This window comes from Melozone crissalis, unplaced genomic scaffold, assembly GCF_028551555.1.
Source record: "Melozone crissalis strain CALT ecotype California unplaced genomic scaffold, PUWL_Pcris_2 ptg000006l_1, whole genome shotgun sequence".
NCBI lineage: Eukaryota > Metazoa > Chordata > Aves > Passeriformes > Passerellidae > Melozone > Melozone crissalis.
Genome location: NW_026535784.1, coordinates 39,667,960 through 39,681,684, shown reverse-complemented (window position 1 = coordinate 39,681,684; position 13,725 = coordinate 39,667,960). Strand labels below are relative to the sequence as shown.

Below are 13,725 nucleotides of genomic sequence, written 5' to 3'. Positions count from 1 at the left end.
GAAAGATTCATACCACAAACGTTCACGGGAAAGTATTGACAGCATTTCATAGCTTCACAGAACAGGACTGGTTTGGGTTGGAAGGACATTAGCCATCACCTACTTCTCACCTGATGCCATAAGCGGGGACGCCATTCACTATACCAGGTTGCTCAGAACCCCGTACAGACCAGGCTCAAGCACCTTCCTTTCACCATCACCCCATAGGTCCCGGTGAAAGTAGCGAAGAAGGGCTCAAAAGCGCTCTGGCAAGGGGCGCGGCAGCTGGGGCGGGTCACGGGGCTGCCCTCCCTGCCCGCGGCCGCGTTCCCCCGGTGACGCCCCGCCCGCCGCCGCCGTTGCCGCTGAGGGCCGCGCGGAGTCCCCGGGCTGGGCCGGGCCGCACCCCGGGCCCCCAGCGAGCCCCCGGCCAGGCCGGCCCGCGGGAAGGGCCGCAGCGAGCCCGCCTGTGCTCCGGACACAGCTCCCACACTGCTCACCCGGCCCAGCGCGGCCTCAGGCTGCCGCCCTCCTGAGCCCCAGACGTGGGAACCGGGACCGGCTCCCTGGGAATAGCGGGAGGTAAGGCGACGGCTGAGGGGAAGCATCTCTCAGCCGCCCCAGGACCTGCACCGAGCGCAGGAGCGCAGGGGACGTGTCGGCCGGCCCGGGCAGCACGACAAGCGCGGTGTCGGTCACCGAGCCCCGGTGTGCACCTCGGCCCCCCAGGGCCAGCAGCGCAAGGCGCTGAGCAGCTGCAGGTGCCAGCGCCAGCCATCAGCCAGAGACGCGCCGGGACAAGGCTCCCAGGGCACCGGGGGCACGGCACAGCATGGATCCGTCGCCAGAACCAGACCCTTCAGACGAAGCACTTAGTGCCCACCCTGAAGATGCCTATGATGGTGGGCATGGCCCTTACCAGCCACACGAACCGGGTTATGGTCTTGACCAGCCCGGATACAGCCCGTATGAGGATGAGATTCCCGATGCACAAGCCCGGATGCTGGCGATCGAGAATGCAAAAGCCTATTTACTGACGACCAGCACAAAATCTGGCCTGAACTTGTAAGTCTGAAAAAGGATCACAATCAAATAGGGTAGGAACTATGAGTGGAGAGAAAGGTAAAAGGACAAAGGAAGGTACATATAGAATGGGATAATGTTATACATGCAATAGTTCATCACTAGTGATACTTGCATACAAGTGTCCAACATCTTTCAGAAACAAAATCCCTATTGGAATTTTATAGAGAGTTCAAAAACAAGTTTATATGATTGAGAATAAGTTTAGATTCAGATTCAGCTCATAGACAGGAGGAGTATATACTAGAAATGGAGGATGGGAATACTCTTAAGTATAATCAGACTACTTTTAACCCTAATTTGCCTCAAGGCTCCATGATCCCCTTTCTTCTGTTCCAATGATTTCTCCAAAGATCCAGATGATTAGCCTTTACCTTTTTTACTAAAAGTATAATATTCTAAGACTTTTGCATAGTAAGCCAACAATATTTACATTTATATGACAGATATGATCATTTAGCTACTATACTGACCAAGATCCTGGATGAACAGCCCGCAAATACAGTAGACATAATTGAGACTATCAGCCAGGATGTGAAGTGGGCACAGTTTCGGAAAAAAATGGACACTCTTCGAGACGAACATCTGATCCCTCCAACATTTGAAGCTGCAGAAAAGTGTAAAGCTTTGTTCATCAAGGAAGCTGGAGAAGAAGAACATGAAGAACTAGATGAAGAGATGGTGAGTTATTATCAGAGTGAAACAGGTACCAAATATACCAGGGAAGGGGTGGGCAGATGCTGTGAAGGGGAAGGAGAAAGGAAGTTGTGCTCTTCGGTAGTGCTGCCTCTCCTGACCGTACAGATAATTGCAGTCACAGCACCATGTAACATCTTCACAGCTGAGCTCGTCCCATGTCTAGTTCTGAAGAAAAACCCATCTGCTTACTTAGTTGAGATTTTTTCCTGATGTAAATCTAATATCCTGAGCTGTTATAATCAGGGATGTCCTAGAGGTGATAAACAGAAAGTAAGGTTTGTGACATCGCCCATATGCCAGTTCAGTACGGAATATTGCATCCAAGTTAATTTCTTTTTATAAAAGGAAGGTTTCTTTACCTAAAGTGACCATAATTCTTGATATATTCTTTGATGTACATTCTTCTTGGAGATATATTCTTATTGACATATTCTTTGACAATATTGTGCACTGCTGCTGCTGTAAAATACCAGAATGCAGAATGTTGTGATTCTTCCAGCTCCTGGTGCAGTTCCAGTCTGTCCTTCTCCAACTAAAACAAAATAGGGTTTTCATGGACAACTAATACAATTTAAAAGCCACTTCTTAAAACAGGAGTTTTGATTATTTAGTTGCTTATATGCAGAAGCATTTGTACCCAAGGAAAAATGAGAAATCTTATAATGAGAAATAAAAGAATATAAATAAGAATTATAATAGCCAAGGGAAATCATTCAACAAGATACTGATTTTCATATGAAGTTAACCAGTATATATTCAAATGAATTACCATTGCAGAGTATAAATACCAACCACACAAGAGATAGTCCTTCATCTTTTCCATAGCTTGGTATGTATCTTACATTAACAGTATAAGATGCTGAAAATGGGAAAAAAGGTAGGGTATTTCAGAAAGGAATTCTGATTTTTTCATAATCCTATCAATCTTGCTTTTTTATAAGAAACCTGTCAGATACAGAGAAATTCCATATGAAACTAGTACTAATTCTTCAAAATTCCCTACCCTGTCATGTCTGTCTGTGTTATATGATCACCTGCCCCCATAAAATGAGAGATGGGTGGTACAGCAACTGGTAATACTTAATTATTGGCCTAGTTCTGCTTCCACTGAAGCCAGACAGAGTCTTACAATAGACTTTGATAACAGAGGGGGCAATAGTTTAAAAATTGCAGGGAGCTGAATGCCAAGCAACATTCACCCCAGAGAAATGTTGTTGCTCTGGTGCCTAAATATATAAAATCTATATTATCTACAACACAAGGCAACACAGTGTCACCGTTTGCAGGCATCAAAGGCCTCTTAGCTGACATGCCCTAGCACTGAATCCCTTTTAAATCTTGTGTAAGAATGCTGACTTTCCTTATTTTGCAGTAATTAGGAGTTTAAATTTTGAAATCCTGCGTTCTAAGAGCTGCCGTTCATCTTCTCATCTTTACCACTAAAAGACTTTTAATTTTTCTAAATGATAGTAAAAAAAGTAATGAATGAATGAATGTCTGCAAAGCACTTTGACATGATGAGTGGCACTACAGGAAAGCGAAGTATAATTATCTAACTCTGAATCTTCTTTCCTAGGGAGAGCCTGCTCTACCCAATGTGATGGAAACAGCCTTTTATTTTGAACAGGCTGGAATTGGCCTGAGCAAAGATGAATGTTATTACATATTCCTTGCCTTTAAAAACCTAATTAGTGTTCAGCCAATCCAGACCTGTCGCTTCTGGGGCAAAATTTTGGGTCTGGAAATGAACTATATTATAGCTGAAGTACAGTTACGGGAAGGGGAAGAGGAGGAGGAGGAAAGAGAAGAGGAAGAAGAGGAAACTGTTGCAGAAGAAGAGAAAGAGATGGGTGAGGGTGAGGAAGAAATGGAACAGAAAGAAAAAGAACCTGAACCACCAAAGTCCACCTATAAACCCCCACCTGAGATCCCAAAAGAAGCAAACGGGACTGGGACGAATAAATATGTCTATTTTGTCTGTAATGAGCCAGGCAAACCCTGGGTGAAGTTGCCTTCAGTGACACCAGCCCAGATTGTCTGTGCCAGGCAAATCAAGAAGTTCTTCACTGGTCGCTTGGATGCTCCTATTGTGAGCTTCCCTCCTTTTCCTGGAAACGAGGCCAATTACCTGCGCGCACAGATAGCGCGGATCTCAGCGGGAACCCACGTCTCTCCCACCGGCTTTTACCAGTTTCCAGAGGACGAAGAAGAAGAAGAAGGAGGAGATACGTATGAAGAAAACCCTGAGTTTGAGCCTCCTCCTGTGGCTGAAATGGTGGAGTCCCTGGCCATGTGGGCACACCATGTCAAGGGCATTCTGAAGCAGGTGTGTCCAGCATAGCTTGCATGGGCTTGGATGCTGCTCGCACTGCAGTGCTTGTGGGGTAACAGTGTGAGTGACACTCCTCACCTGCACATGCAAACTATTCACCAGAAATGGTGTTGGATTGAAAGATTTTTATAGAGAAAATGCATTTTATATCATATATAATACCAAAATATCTTACACATAAAACATGTACTTTTATATGTTATATAACATATAACACACATATATATAAAACATATATACATGTTATATAAGGCATAAATATCTTGCATGTATTTACATATACCATCTATTTTTATGTATGTATGTATATATATATATATATACACACACACACATATATATATGTATTTTGGAACCCTCTAGGTTTAGTACTTTTTCCAGTGATGTATGCTTCAGATTGAAACCTGTCTTTAAATAACAGTATGGAGCTAGGTCCTGATAGATAACAATCATTTTTTGCAATCTTCTGTATTAGGTGTTCTGCTCTGAGATCCTTATTTGATTAAAATGTTTAAAATTCTCTTTTGTTGGGTAGGATGCTAAAACCCAGAGAGCTTGTGGTTGTATGCTAAATGAAATTTACATGGTGTTTTCCTCTGGTTAATTTTTTGTTTTATACTTTCTGCTGTGAAACATTTGAATGAAAAAAACTTTAAAGCATGTTCTATCAGACTAGTGCTAGAAAGAGGTATTACTAATTTGGTTTTTATTGCTGGATGATTTGATGGCCAGTCTACCAATTCAAGAATGCTAGTGTAAAATAACAGCAAATTATAGGAAATAAGATTTAAACTTACTACCAGCAAAACAGTAGTTGTAAAAAATAAAATTAGTATGCAGTAGAATCTTAAGAACATTTTGTTACATTTCTCTGACTGGCAGCCAAATAACAAGGCATATTTTAAAAAGAAGGAATCAGTCCATAGTTTGCAGTAACTAGTAATCTAGCAAGGATATAAACCAAACTGGCCAGGAACTGAAGAATACAAAATGGCAAAAAGCTGATGACAGCACTATAAGGTTATTCTCAAACAGTAAGCAGGAGTGAATGAGGGGAACATTCTGCTAAGAGGATACAATATTTTGTTAACAATATTCCAGTTAAGGAATATGTATTTTTCTTGTCCGTATCCCTTAGTTGTGTGTGAGTCTGAGCCAATTGTTTTAACTAGTTTTAACTTGCATTCTTTCAATGATTGTTACATGTATTTATTACTTTTCCACATCAATTATAGGGTCGCTGTGTTTGGATTAATCCTGCTCAGAAATCAGAGGAAGATGAAGAAGAAGGTGAAGAGGAGGAAGAGGAGGAGGAAGAAGAGCGCCAGGAAGAAACAGGACTACCCCTTCTTACTCTGATCTCTGAAGATGAAGGTATTGTTCATGGAATATGAAGTTTATGATAGAGAGTAACTAGGAATGTTGTCATTTAGCAATAAATATTTGAAGTTAAACTCTGACACTTCTTGGAGCAATATACTTTGCCTCTCTAGGGTAAACACGTTCTTTCACAAATCAATCAAAACCAGAATGGTTAACAGTATTGACATTAAAGCTGAAATAATCAGGTTTACTAGGCAACCATCTTGTTGAGATTAAAAGGAAAAAATAATTTAGACTTGTCATGTTATTGCAAGTTCAAAACAGCTTACTACATGAAATACACTCAGCTATTTTTATCTCATCTTTTTAGGAAAAAAGAAAAATGTATGTTTATTTGTAAGTAAATGGAATAATTAATATGTACACACATACAGTGATATACGTTACTTGTATAAGAATTTAGATCTTTTAAGATATCACTGCAGCAAATCACGGGAATAAGGGAGCCGCAATATTAGATTACATCAATATTTGATTATTTGTCTACTCTCCATTCTTTAATCAAGGTGAAATATAGCTATACAATTTATCTGCTAGTGATAGAAAGTCCTTGACAAAAGACCCAGGGGTGAATGCTACTGAATTTTTTCTGTACGTGGGGGGGTCAATCAGCATCCTTGTGCAACCTACCCACGCATGCAAACTCATGTTGGAAAATAGTGCCTACACTTAGTGTTTCTGACTTCTGGCTCTTTCTGTCGTGCAACTTAACATAAACCTTGCTTGAATTCTGTGCAAGTCTTGTAGCTCAGTCATAAGTATTTTGTAGAGGCTCGTCAACTTCATTTATTCATAGACAGTATGTGTTTGGCTGTCTCCAGGCATGAAAAACATCCCTGCTTGGACAGCTCAGGCTTCTACAAACCTGATCCCAGAATATTCAATTGCAATCCTGCAGTCTAACCGATGGCCTGGAGCTTATGCCTTTGCATCTGGCAGGTGAGAGTCCCCCTGACATAGTTACAACACTGACTGTATGTGCTACACACAGGTGCCTCTCTAATGCAGGCAGAGTTACTTTATTATTAATTCATTAACTGAGTTCCAGCTATTCCAGAGACTGATGGAGAAGGCCACCTAAATATGCACAGCAATAGTAAATAGGTATTTAAGACTGAAAACAATTAATTATTGGAAAGGCTGGCATAAAGTTAACGGATGTAAATGCTGAATTAGTATTTGAGCACAGTCCTTGATTTAAACATATACTCTTGTGTTTGTGAGACTTTTTACAAAACCAACTGCATTCTGTGGTTCTAATGTTTGTTTGCTTGCACTACACGTGGTTATTACCTCCATGTAGATTTCCACGACACAGTCATTCCACTACACTGTACTGCAGTGCAGTGACACTTCATCATTTTAAACAGAAGATGTATTAATAACCATTAGGGCAGTTAAAAAGAGGTGCTGTGCTTAAAATTCTTCTGCTATAGGATATCTGCACCACAGTGACTCCTTGCACAGCAGAGTAAGGATGCCTGATGGTCTCTCTGCTAATATTTTGCCAGGGGGTGAACATGTGATCTGTCACTTCTCTTTCTCAGGAAATTTGAGAACATCTACTTTGGCTGGGGTCACAAATACAATCCAGAAAGCCACACTCCTGCGCTGCCCCCACCAGCAGAAGCAGAATTCCCCATTGAGCCAGGAATCACTGAGGCAGCAGACCCCACTGTGGAAGAGGAGCTGGCTTTCAAGGCTGCGCAGGAAGAAGCCTTAGCCGAAGCTGAGGAAGAGGAAGAAGAGGAAGGGGAAGATGATTAAAATATGGAAGAAAAAAGATTGTTTTAAAAGTTTGAACATAAAAAGAGTTTTCATAACGTAGTCATTTTTTTGCTGACCTCAAAAGAAATTATTTTTGAGTGTGCCTTCTTTTTTGACTTCTGTAGGCTTTTCTTTGCAACTAGATTCCTCTCCTTCCCCACCCCTAAAGCTGTCCACACTGGCATGAAAGCTTTTTCTGTTTGTTTGACTAAGCAAACATAGTCTGCTTCCTAAAATGATGCTGCTTTGAACAAAGAACTACCACCCACAAGATGTTCACACTGTTTTTCTAGCCCTCACTTCAATACGTATATACATTTTACTTAAATAAACCTTTTTTTAAATCCCATGACAATGTCGCTCTTATGTGTAAAAGCGTACTATTCAGAGTCAGTGGGCAGCCTGTTGAGGCACTGGGGTCTGAGTGCACGGCAGTGATACCGCTCATCACTGACATTGGGGGCTGCACCTCCAATCCTGGGCTCAGTTCTCGGCGCCTCGCTGCAAGAGACATGGAGATGCTCGATCGCATGCAGAGAAGGGCAGTGGAGCCGGGGAAGGGTCTGGAGCACGAGTCCCGTGAGGAGCGCTTAGGGAGCTGCGGGTGTTTAGCCTGGAGGAGAGGAGGCTCGGGGGAGACCTCATCCCTGTATACAAGTGCCTGACGGCAGGGTGTAGCCGGGTGGGCGTTGGCCTCTACCCCTCAGTCACAAGCGACAAGAGGAAGCAGCCTCAGGTTACACCAGAGGAGGTTCACACGGTAGATTAGGAAAAAATCCTTAATGGAAAGGACTCCCAGCCTTGGGACGGCTGCCCAGGGAGGCGGCGCAGTCACCGTGCCTGGGGCTGTTTAAAAGGCCGGCAGCTGTGGCTGTGAGGACAGCGTTCGTTTCTCCGGCCGCTGCCATCAGGCAGACGGGGGGGGGAAGGTGTCTCAGGAGAGCTCGGGGGCTGCTCACCCGTCTGCTCCTGGCCGCGCTTCCCTAAGCCGCCCCCCCGCACCTCCCCGCCAGTTCGTGCGAGTGGTGCGCTCCACGCACAGCGTGCGTCCCTCGCGGCCAATAGGGAGCGGCTGCAGGCGCCGTTCAAACTTCGGCGGCGGTTGGGGCGGGTGCTCCCGGCTCCGTCCCTTGTCCTGGCCTCGCTGGTCCCGTTCTCGCTCCGTCCCTTGTCCCGGCCCCGGTGCTCCTGTCCCGGGTGGGCATGGCGGACGAGGGCGCCGTCACGGTGTGCGTGCGAGTGCGGCCGCTCATCTCCAGGTGAGCCGGCAGGGGAGGCTCCCTCCGCAGCCCTGGGTGCCGCCGTCCCCCACAGCTGGGCAGTTCGCGGTAAGGGGTCCGCGTTTTGGGGGCAGAGTCCTCGCCCAATAAACGTAACACAATGTTTCTTCTTTTAGAGAAAATGCCTCAGATAAAGTGTCCCTGCACTGGAGAAGTGAGAATAATACTGTTTCCGACGTGAGTGGTACCAAAACATTTAGTTACGGTAAGAATGTGAAAGCAGTTGCTTTACGAAGATGCTTATGCGGAACTTTGCTACTGTTCTCTTCAACGTGCAGACTGTGGTGAATGCCCTGAGCTTCTTGAAATGCCCCCCAACCTTCCCAGCTTCATAATGCCCAAGGAGGGTCATTGGGGCACACAGGATTTCCTGGTGCAGGCAGCACTGGGATGTGCTTTTGACGTCAGCTTCCTGATGGACCTTACTTTCTCTGTTCTGGTTCATGCCATATTGGCTTTGGAACACATTTTATTGATCTGGAATCCAGTGACAAGTGGACTAAACAAGGGCTAGTCCAGAGCATTTAGGGGGAAGGGTATGGGAGAACACAGTCCCAAAAGTGACTAGTGTCAATGTGGGATCCTCATAACTAGCTGGCTCCCTTTGAGTCTTTTCCTACTGATCAACTCTACTTGTTAATATGAGCGTAGCCACTAGAAATATTTTTCACAAAATACAGATTCAGTAAAAGCATGCTGGAGGCTAGGAGTTCAACAATTAACCTGTCTTGTCAGGCTTACCATCTTTGTAGATAAATTAGCCAAAACCTTTTAGGATTAAATAGGATGACTGTTTAACTGTATTCATCATTCTTAGGGTTTTTTAACTTGTCTATTATCTGTGCATTGTGTCTTTTTTATTTTGTGTTTAATATTTATTTTAAAACTAAATTTTAAAAGCTTGCATTAGTGCTACTACGATGATATTTATATTGGAGCTAACCTGCAGATGATTATGCAAATGTACTGGATTTGAAGTCAGCAATACTGATTGACAGCTTGTTTTGACTTGCAATAGAGTGGATTCACATCCTTTTTTTTTTTTTTTTGTTTTTAAGATCGTGTCTTTCACTCAAGTGACAACACTCAGCAGTTGTATGATGGTGTAGCTGTTCCAATTATACAGTCAGCTGTGAGAGGCTATAATGGTAAGTTTTGAAACTGTTTAAAAAACTTTTGGAATGTATTTCAGAGATACTTAGTAAAACTTAACTATCTTTCTAGGCACAATTTTTGCTTATGGACAGACTGCTTCAGGGAAGACTTACACAATGATGGGAAATGAAGATTCTGTGGGTATTATCCCTAAGGCAATTCAACATGTGTTCAAAATTATTTGTGAGGTGAGCAATTCTATTAAATTGAAGTGACTGAAAGGGCTAGTAATACTTGTGATGGTTACATAATAATTAATTTTAGTATCAAGAGGCTTATGAAGGAACTTAACTTATATTGGACTAAATGTAGCAGTTACTTTGCCAGCCTGGCAAAGAAGAGCCAGGCTCATCTTTTGTTTTCAAACAAAAAGCTGATGGGGACTCTATTAGTTAAAATCAAATCAGAACAAAACTGAGGAGTGTTCTGAGACATGAGGAGTCAAAAACTTAACTTTGAGTAGAACCTTAACCTTCCAAATATGTAAAACTGATTACAAATACAAATATGGACTTGTCAGGACCCAGGACATCCCTCTGGCTGTCCTGAGCAGCCAAGACCCCTGCCAGGGGTCTCAGAGACCCTGGCACAGAGCCCAGAATGCCTGTGGTTTTGATTATGACCTGTGAAGCAAATGGCCAACCTTATATGAAGACCAGCAAGCCACAACAGTTTAGGTAGAATAACAGTGAAGTTATCACAGGGTGGAAAAGTAGATTTTAGGGTTTTTGGTATGGGGATTCAGGAGGTAAGATGGAGGGAACTGGGCGTGTGCAGCCTTTCTCCTTCTTCTTCTTGGCCTCCATCTTCTGCTGTGATGCTGGCAGTTACAGATTGGTTTAGAGTAGAAGCTCACTGTCTAACATAGGTGATGGGTATTGGAAAGCAATTGTAAACATTGTACACGTAGTTTTTATTATAAAGACATAACACTGCCCTGGGGGCAGGCAGAGTGCCTTAGGCTGGCTTGCTGAGCTGACCTTGGCAGGCCAGGAGAAATTTTTTATACATAAGATAAAATAAACAACCTTGAGACCAAGAAATGAAGAGCCCTGACTCCTTCAAGCACCGGGCTGGGAAAAGAGACTTTGAACGTCTCTCAGGGTCACTCTGACACGCTAATGATCCCGACAGGGACTCACTTATTAATGTGGTAGATAAGATAATGTGAAGCTTTGTGGTTATTCTGGTATTTTAAAAGTCTGAAAAACTAACAATTAAAGACTTTTTTTTTTTTTTTAGTGGGAAGACTATGACACTATATTTACTTATTTCAGGCTTACGAAAGAATTGCTAATTGCTCAATATTAATAAGAGTAAGGAGAAAGTGTACATTAAAACAGTGATTTCTAAAACATGATTTGCAGAGTGCTTGCTTCTGCCTAGAGGATTTCAGGTAGTTGTTACCAGTGAAGTGAAATGGTCACTGCTCCTTTAAGGAGGTGCAGAGTATCCTTAGAGGGTTTATGGAAGTAACTAAAGGCAAGAAGATTTTTCTGGAGTCCATTGTGCAGCCTTTCCTCATTCCAACATTCTCTACCAAGGAGGCAGGGGAAGAAGCAGCAGCAGCAAAGTAAATCCAAGCAAGCAAAGCGAGAGGACAAGGTTTACAGAGAGGAAAGAGCCTAAGCAGGAGGAAATTGGTTATGGAAATGGCATTTAAGTAGGAGAACTACTGTCATGCTTCTGTTGGGCAGTTAGCTTAATTTAATAACCTTAGAAGTGGTATACCATTAATGCAGCTGGAAAGAGGTGAGATAGAAGAAAAATTATTCTGTCTTGTTTTATGCTAATGTATAGCAAGGATGAAGGGAAAGAAATCTCTGAAACAATATCCAAACTTTTATCTCAAATTTAAGAGTATTTGTATTAAAAGATGTCCATCAGTTAGTCTGTTAATTTGTTTGATTTTTCCCCCCCCCCCCCCCCCTTTCAACATTAGATTCCAGACAGAGAATTTCTGCTAAGAGTGTCATACATGGAAATCTACAATGAAACAATTACTGACTTGCTTTGCGATAATAGGAAAAAGAAGCCCCTGGGAATTCGTGAGGATGTTAATGTAAGTGGATGTTATGTATAAGTACTGTATCTGCTTGGAGTAAAAGAAGTTTGGAAAAAAAGCCTTCAGAAGCACCCAGTGGAAAACTTTTCTAGGACAAACTGTGTAATTGTATCTTCAGCATTAGTGGAAGAACATTTGATGTAGCAGAATAACAACAGTGACTTTGGGTTTGCTATTGCTAATTCATCTTTGTAAATCTTTATAAAAGTAGACTTAATCCTCAAGGTTTCCAGGATGATATATTTTATTTAATTTTGACAGTAAAACCTCAAGAATTGTTTAGTTAAGCTCTGTGTGTTTCAAGTTTCTGACAGATATACAGAGGTTTACTTTAATATCATCTTTGTATCATCTAGCAAGTGGTATACTGCTGTGATCATAGAATAACCATGTGACTAGAACTATTCACTAAGATGATCACTATAGAAAAAGAAATCTGTATTAATGCCATCTTCAGTTTCTTTATAATGTAAGGTTTTGTAGGAAATAAAGATTGTTGGTTTGGGTTTTGGGGTATTTTTTCCTTTGGCTCCCTTAAATGGTCATGGTTTTGGAACATAGGGAGAAGGGAAATTTATCAGTTGTATAATACGTTCTTATAAGAATTACTGAGAAATATACTTCTAAATTCCCTCAGAAAATGACAAGGATATTTCACACAACCCTTCTGTTTTTAGGAAACTTTCTAAATCTATTGTTTGATTCTCTAGACAACAGTTGCCTTTGACAATTTTGGTCAAAGTCTAAACTTTACCCATCCCTTGTGTTTAGAGAAAAAAGACATTCAGCTGTTGAATGAATACCATAATAATTGCTGGTAATGTTTACTTTATGTATTGAAGTGTGTTTTGGAGTTCAGTAAAATTTATTCATGTGCTTATTCTGTAGAGGAATACATATGTAGAAGATCTGATTGAAGAAGTGGTGGTTGCCCCAGAACAAGTTATGGAATGGATCAGAAAAGGAGAAAGTAAGTATTTAGACAATGGCAGCTGATAGCATTAAAAAGTTTTGGCTAATCAGGTATACTTAGAACCATGGGATATCCCTTTGGCTTTATATTCATAAACCAAAGTTTTTCAGAGAGTTTTAAAATTGTGCTTTTTGTCTATCAGATTATAAGCAGAAGTATTCTAATGTTGCTTTTTGGCAGGAAATCGCCATTATGGAGAAACAAAAATGAATGAACACAGCAGCCGTTCTCACACTATCTTCAGAATGGTAAAAACTGCTTCACTACTGGGAGTGGTTTTATTGTTTTCAAAGTAACAAAAACTTCATTGCACTTCATTGTATTTCTAGATCATTGAAAGCAGAGAACGAAGTGACCCTGCAAATGCAAACTGTGATGGAGCAGTCATGGTTTCCCACTTGGTAAATATCTATTTAGTACCTTCTTGGAGTACAGATTAACAAGAGAATTTGCTGTTACTGCTTGTTTGAGAGACTAATGGTACTTCATAATGTCTTACAAGAGCTCTTTGTTGTTAACTCTGACAGATGTTTCTTAAGTATAGAGGGAGACTCCTGTGGCATTATCTAGAGCAGATGTTCCCACCAGAGGGAGTTCTACATGAGAATTACTCATGCTGGATTGGGTAGTGTTATGTGTTATGATCTTCTTGGAGCATAAGGGACTATGTCAGAGTGCTCTTGCATTTTGTTAAATAAATCTTCCCTACAATTGTTTCTGACCACTGACAAGTCCAGTGAAATAACCTGTAAAATGGGTAACCTTAAGACTTCCCTTATCCTCAAATTTAGTTTCTTGTTAAAAGAACATATGGCCTACATCTGCAACGGCCAAAAGATTAATTTTTTTCAGCAGTAACACCTCTTAGCATCTCTGTGGTCTATGAAATACCACAAACTGGGGGGAGTACCACTGGACATATCTAGAGTAATGTTAAGCCTTTTCTACAGCCTTTTCTTGATTCTTATAAAATTATCTGAAACAACAGGAATGGAACCAATATGAAACT

At 41.8% G+C, this 13,725-nt stretch overlaps 2 protein-coding genes across 2 annotated transcripts in view; both read left to right on the top strand.

Moving 5' to 3' along the window:
* Positions 1 to 492: 492 nt before the first annotated feature.
* Positions 493 to 7,542, top strand: LOC128950682 (radial spoke head protein 4 homolog A-like). The gene is made up of 6 exons (XM_054295582.1): positions 493 to 1,044; positions 1,509 to 1,743; positions 3,338 to 4,087; positions 5,329 to 5,467; positions 6,298 to 6,415; positions 7,024 to 7,542. The coding sequence occupies exons 1-6, from the start codon at positions 812 to 814 to the stop codon at positions 7,241 to 7,243; spliced, it is 1,695 nt and encodes a 564-aa protein (XP_054151557.1). The 5' UTR covers positions 493 to 811; the 3' UTR covers positions 7,244 to 7,542.
* Positions 7,543 to 8,446: 904 nt separating this feature from the next.
* The window catches only part of CENPE (centromere protein E), a 37,108-nt gene continuing 31,829 nt past the window's right edge, over positions 8,447 to 13,725 (top strand). The window contains exons 1-8 of the mRNA XM_054295622.1: positions 8,447 to 8,502; positions 8,640 to 8,728; positions 9,582 to 9,671; positions 9,748 to 9,866; positions 11,621 to 11,740; positions 12,632 to 12,713; positions 12,897 to 12,964; positions 13,046 to 13,117. Coding sequence (XP_054151597.1) covers positions 8,447 to 8,502; positions 8,640 to 8,728; positions 9,582 to 9,671; positions 9,748 to 9,866; positions 11,621 to 11,740; positions 12,632 to 12,713; positions 12,897 to 12,964; positions 13,046 to 13,117 — 696 coding nt within the window. The remainder of the gene's footprint in view (positions 8,503 to 8,639; positions 8,729 to 9,581; positions 9,672 to 9,747; positions 9,867 to 11,620; positions 11,741 to 12,631; positions 12,714 to 12,896; positions 12,965 to 13,045; positions 13,118 to 13,725) is intronic.

Bases quoted from the DNA above. Each gene is read 5' to 3' on its own strand.
- LOC128950682 (XM_054295582.1), top strand. From the start codon at position 812: ATGGATCCGTCGCCAGAACCAGACCCTTCAGACGAAGCACTTAGTGCC. The intron at 1,744-3,337 runs GTGAGTTATTAT...CTTCTTTCCTAG, and splicing joins AAGAACTAGATGAAGAGATG to GGAGAGCCTGCTCTACCCAA. The intron at 5,468-6,297 runs GTATTGTTCATG...GGCTGTCTCCAG, and splicing joins TCTGATCTCTGAAGATGAAG to GCATGAAAAACATCCCTGCT.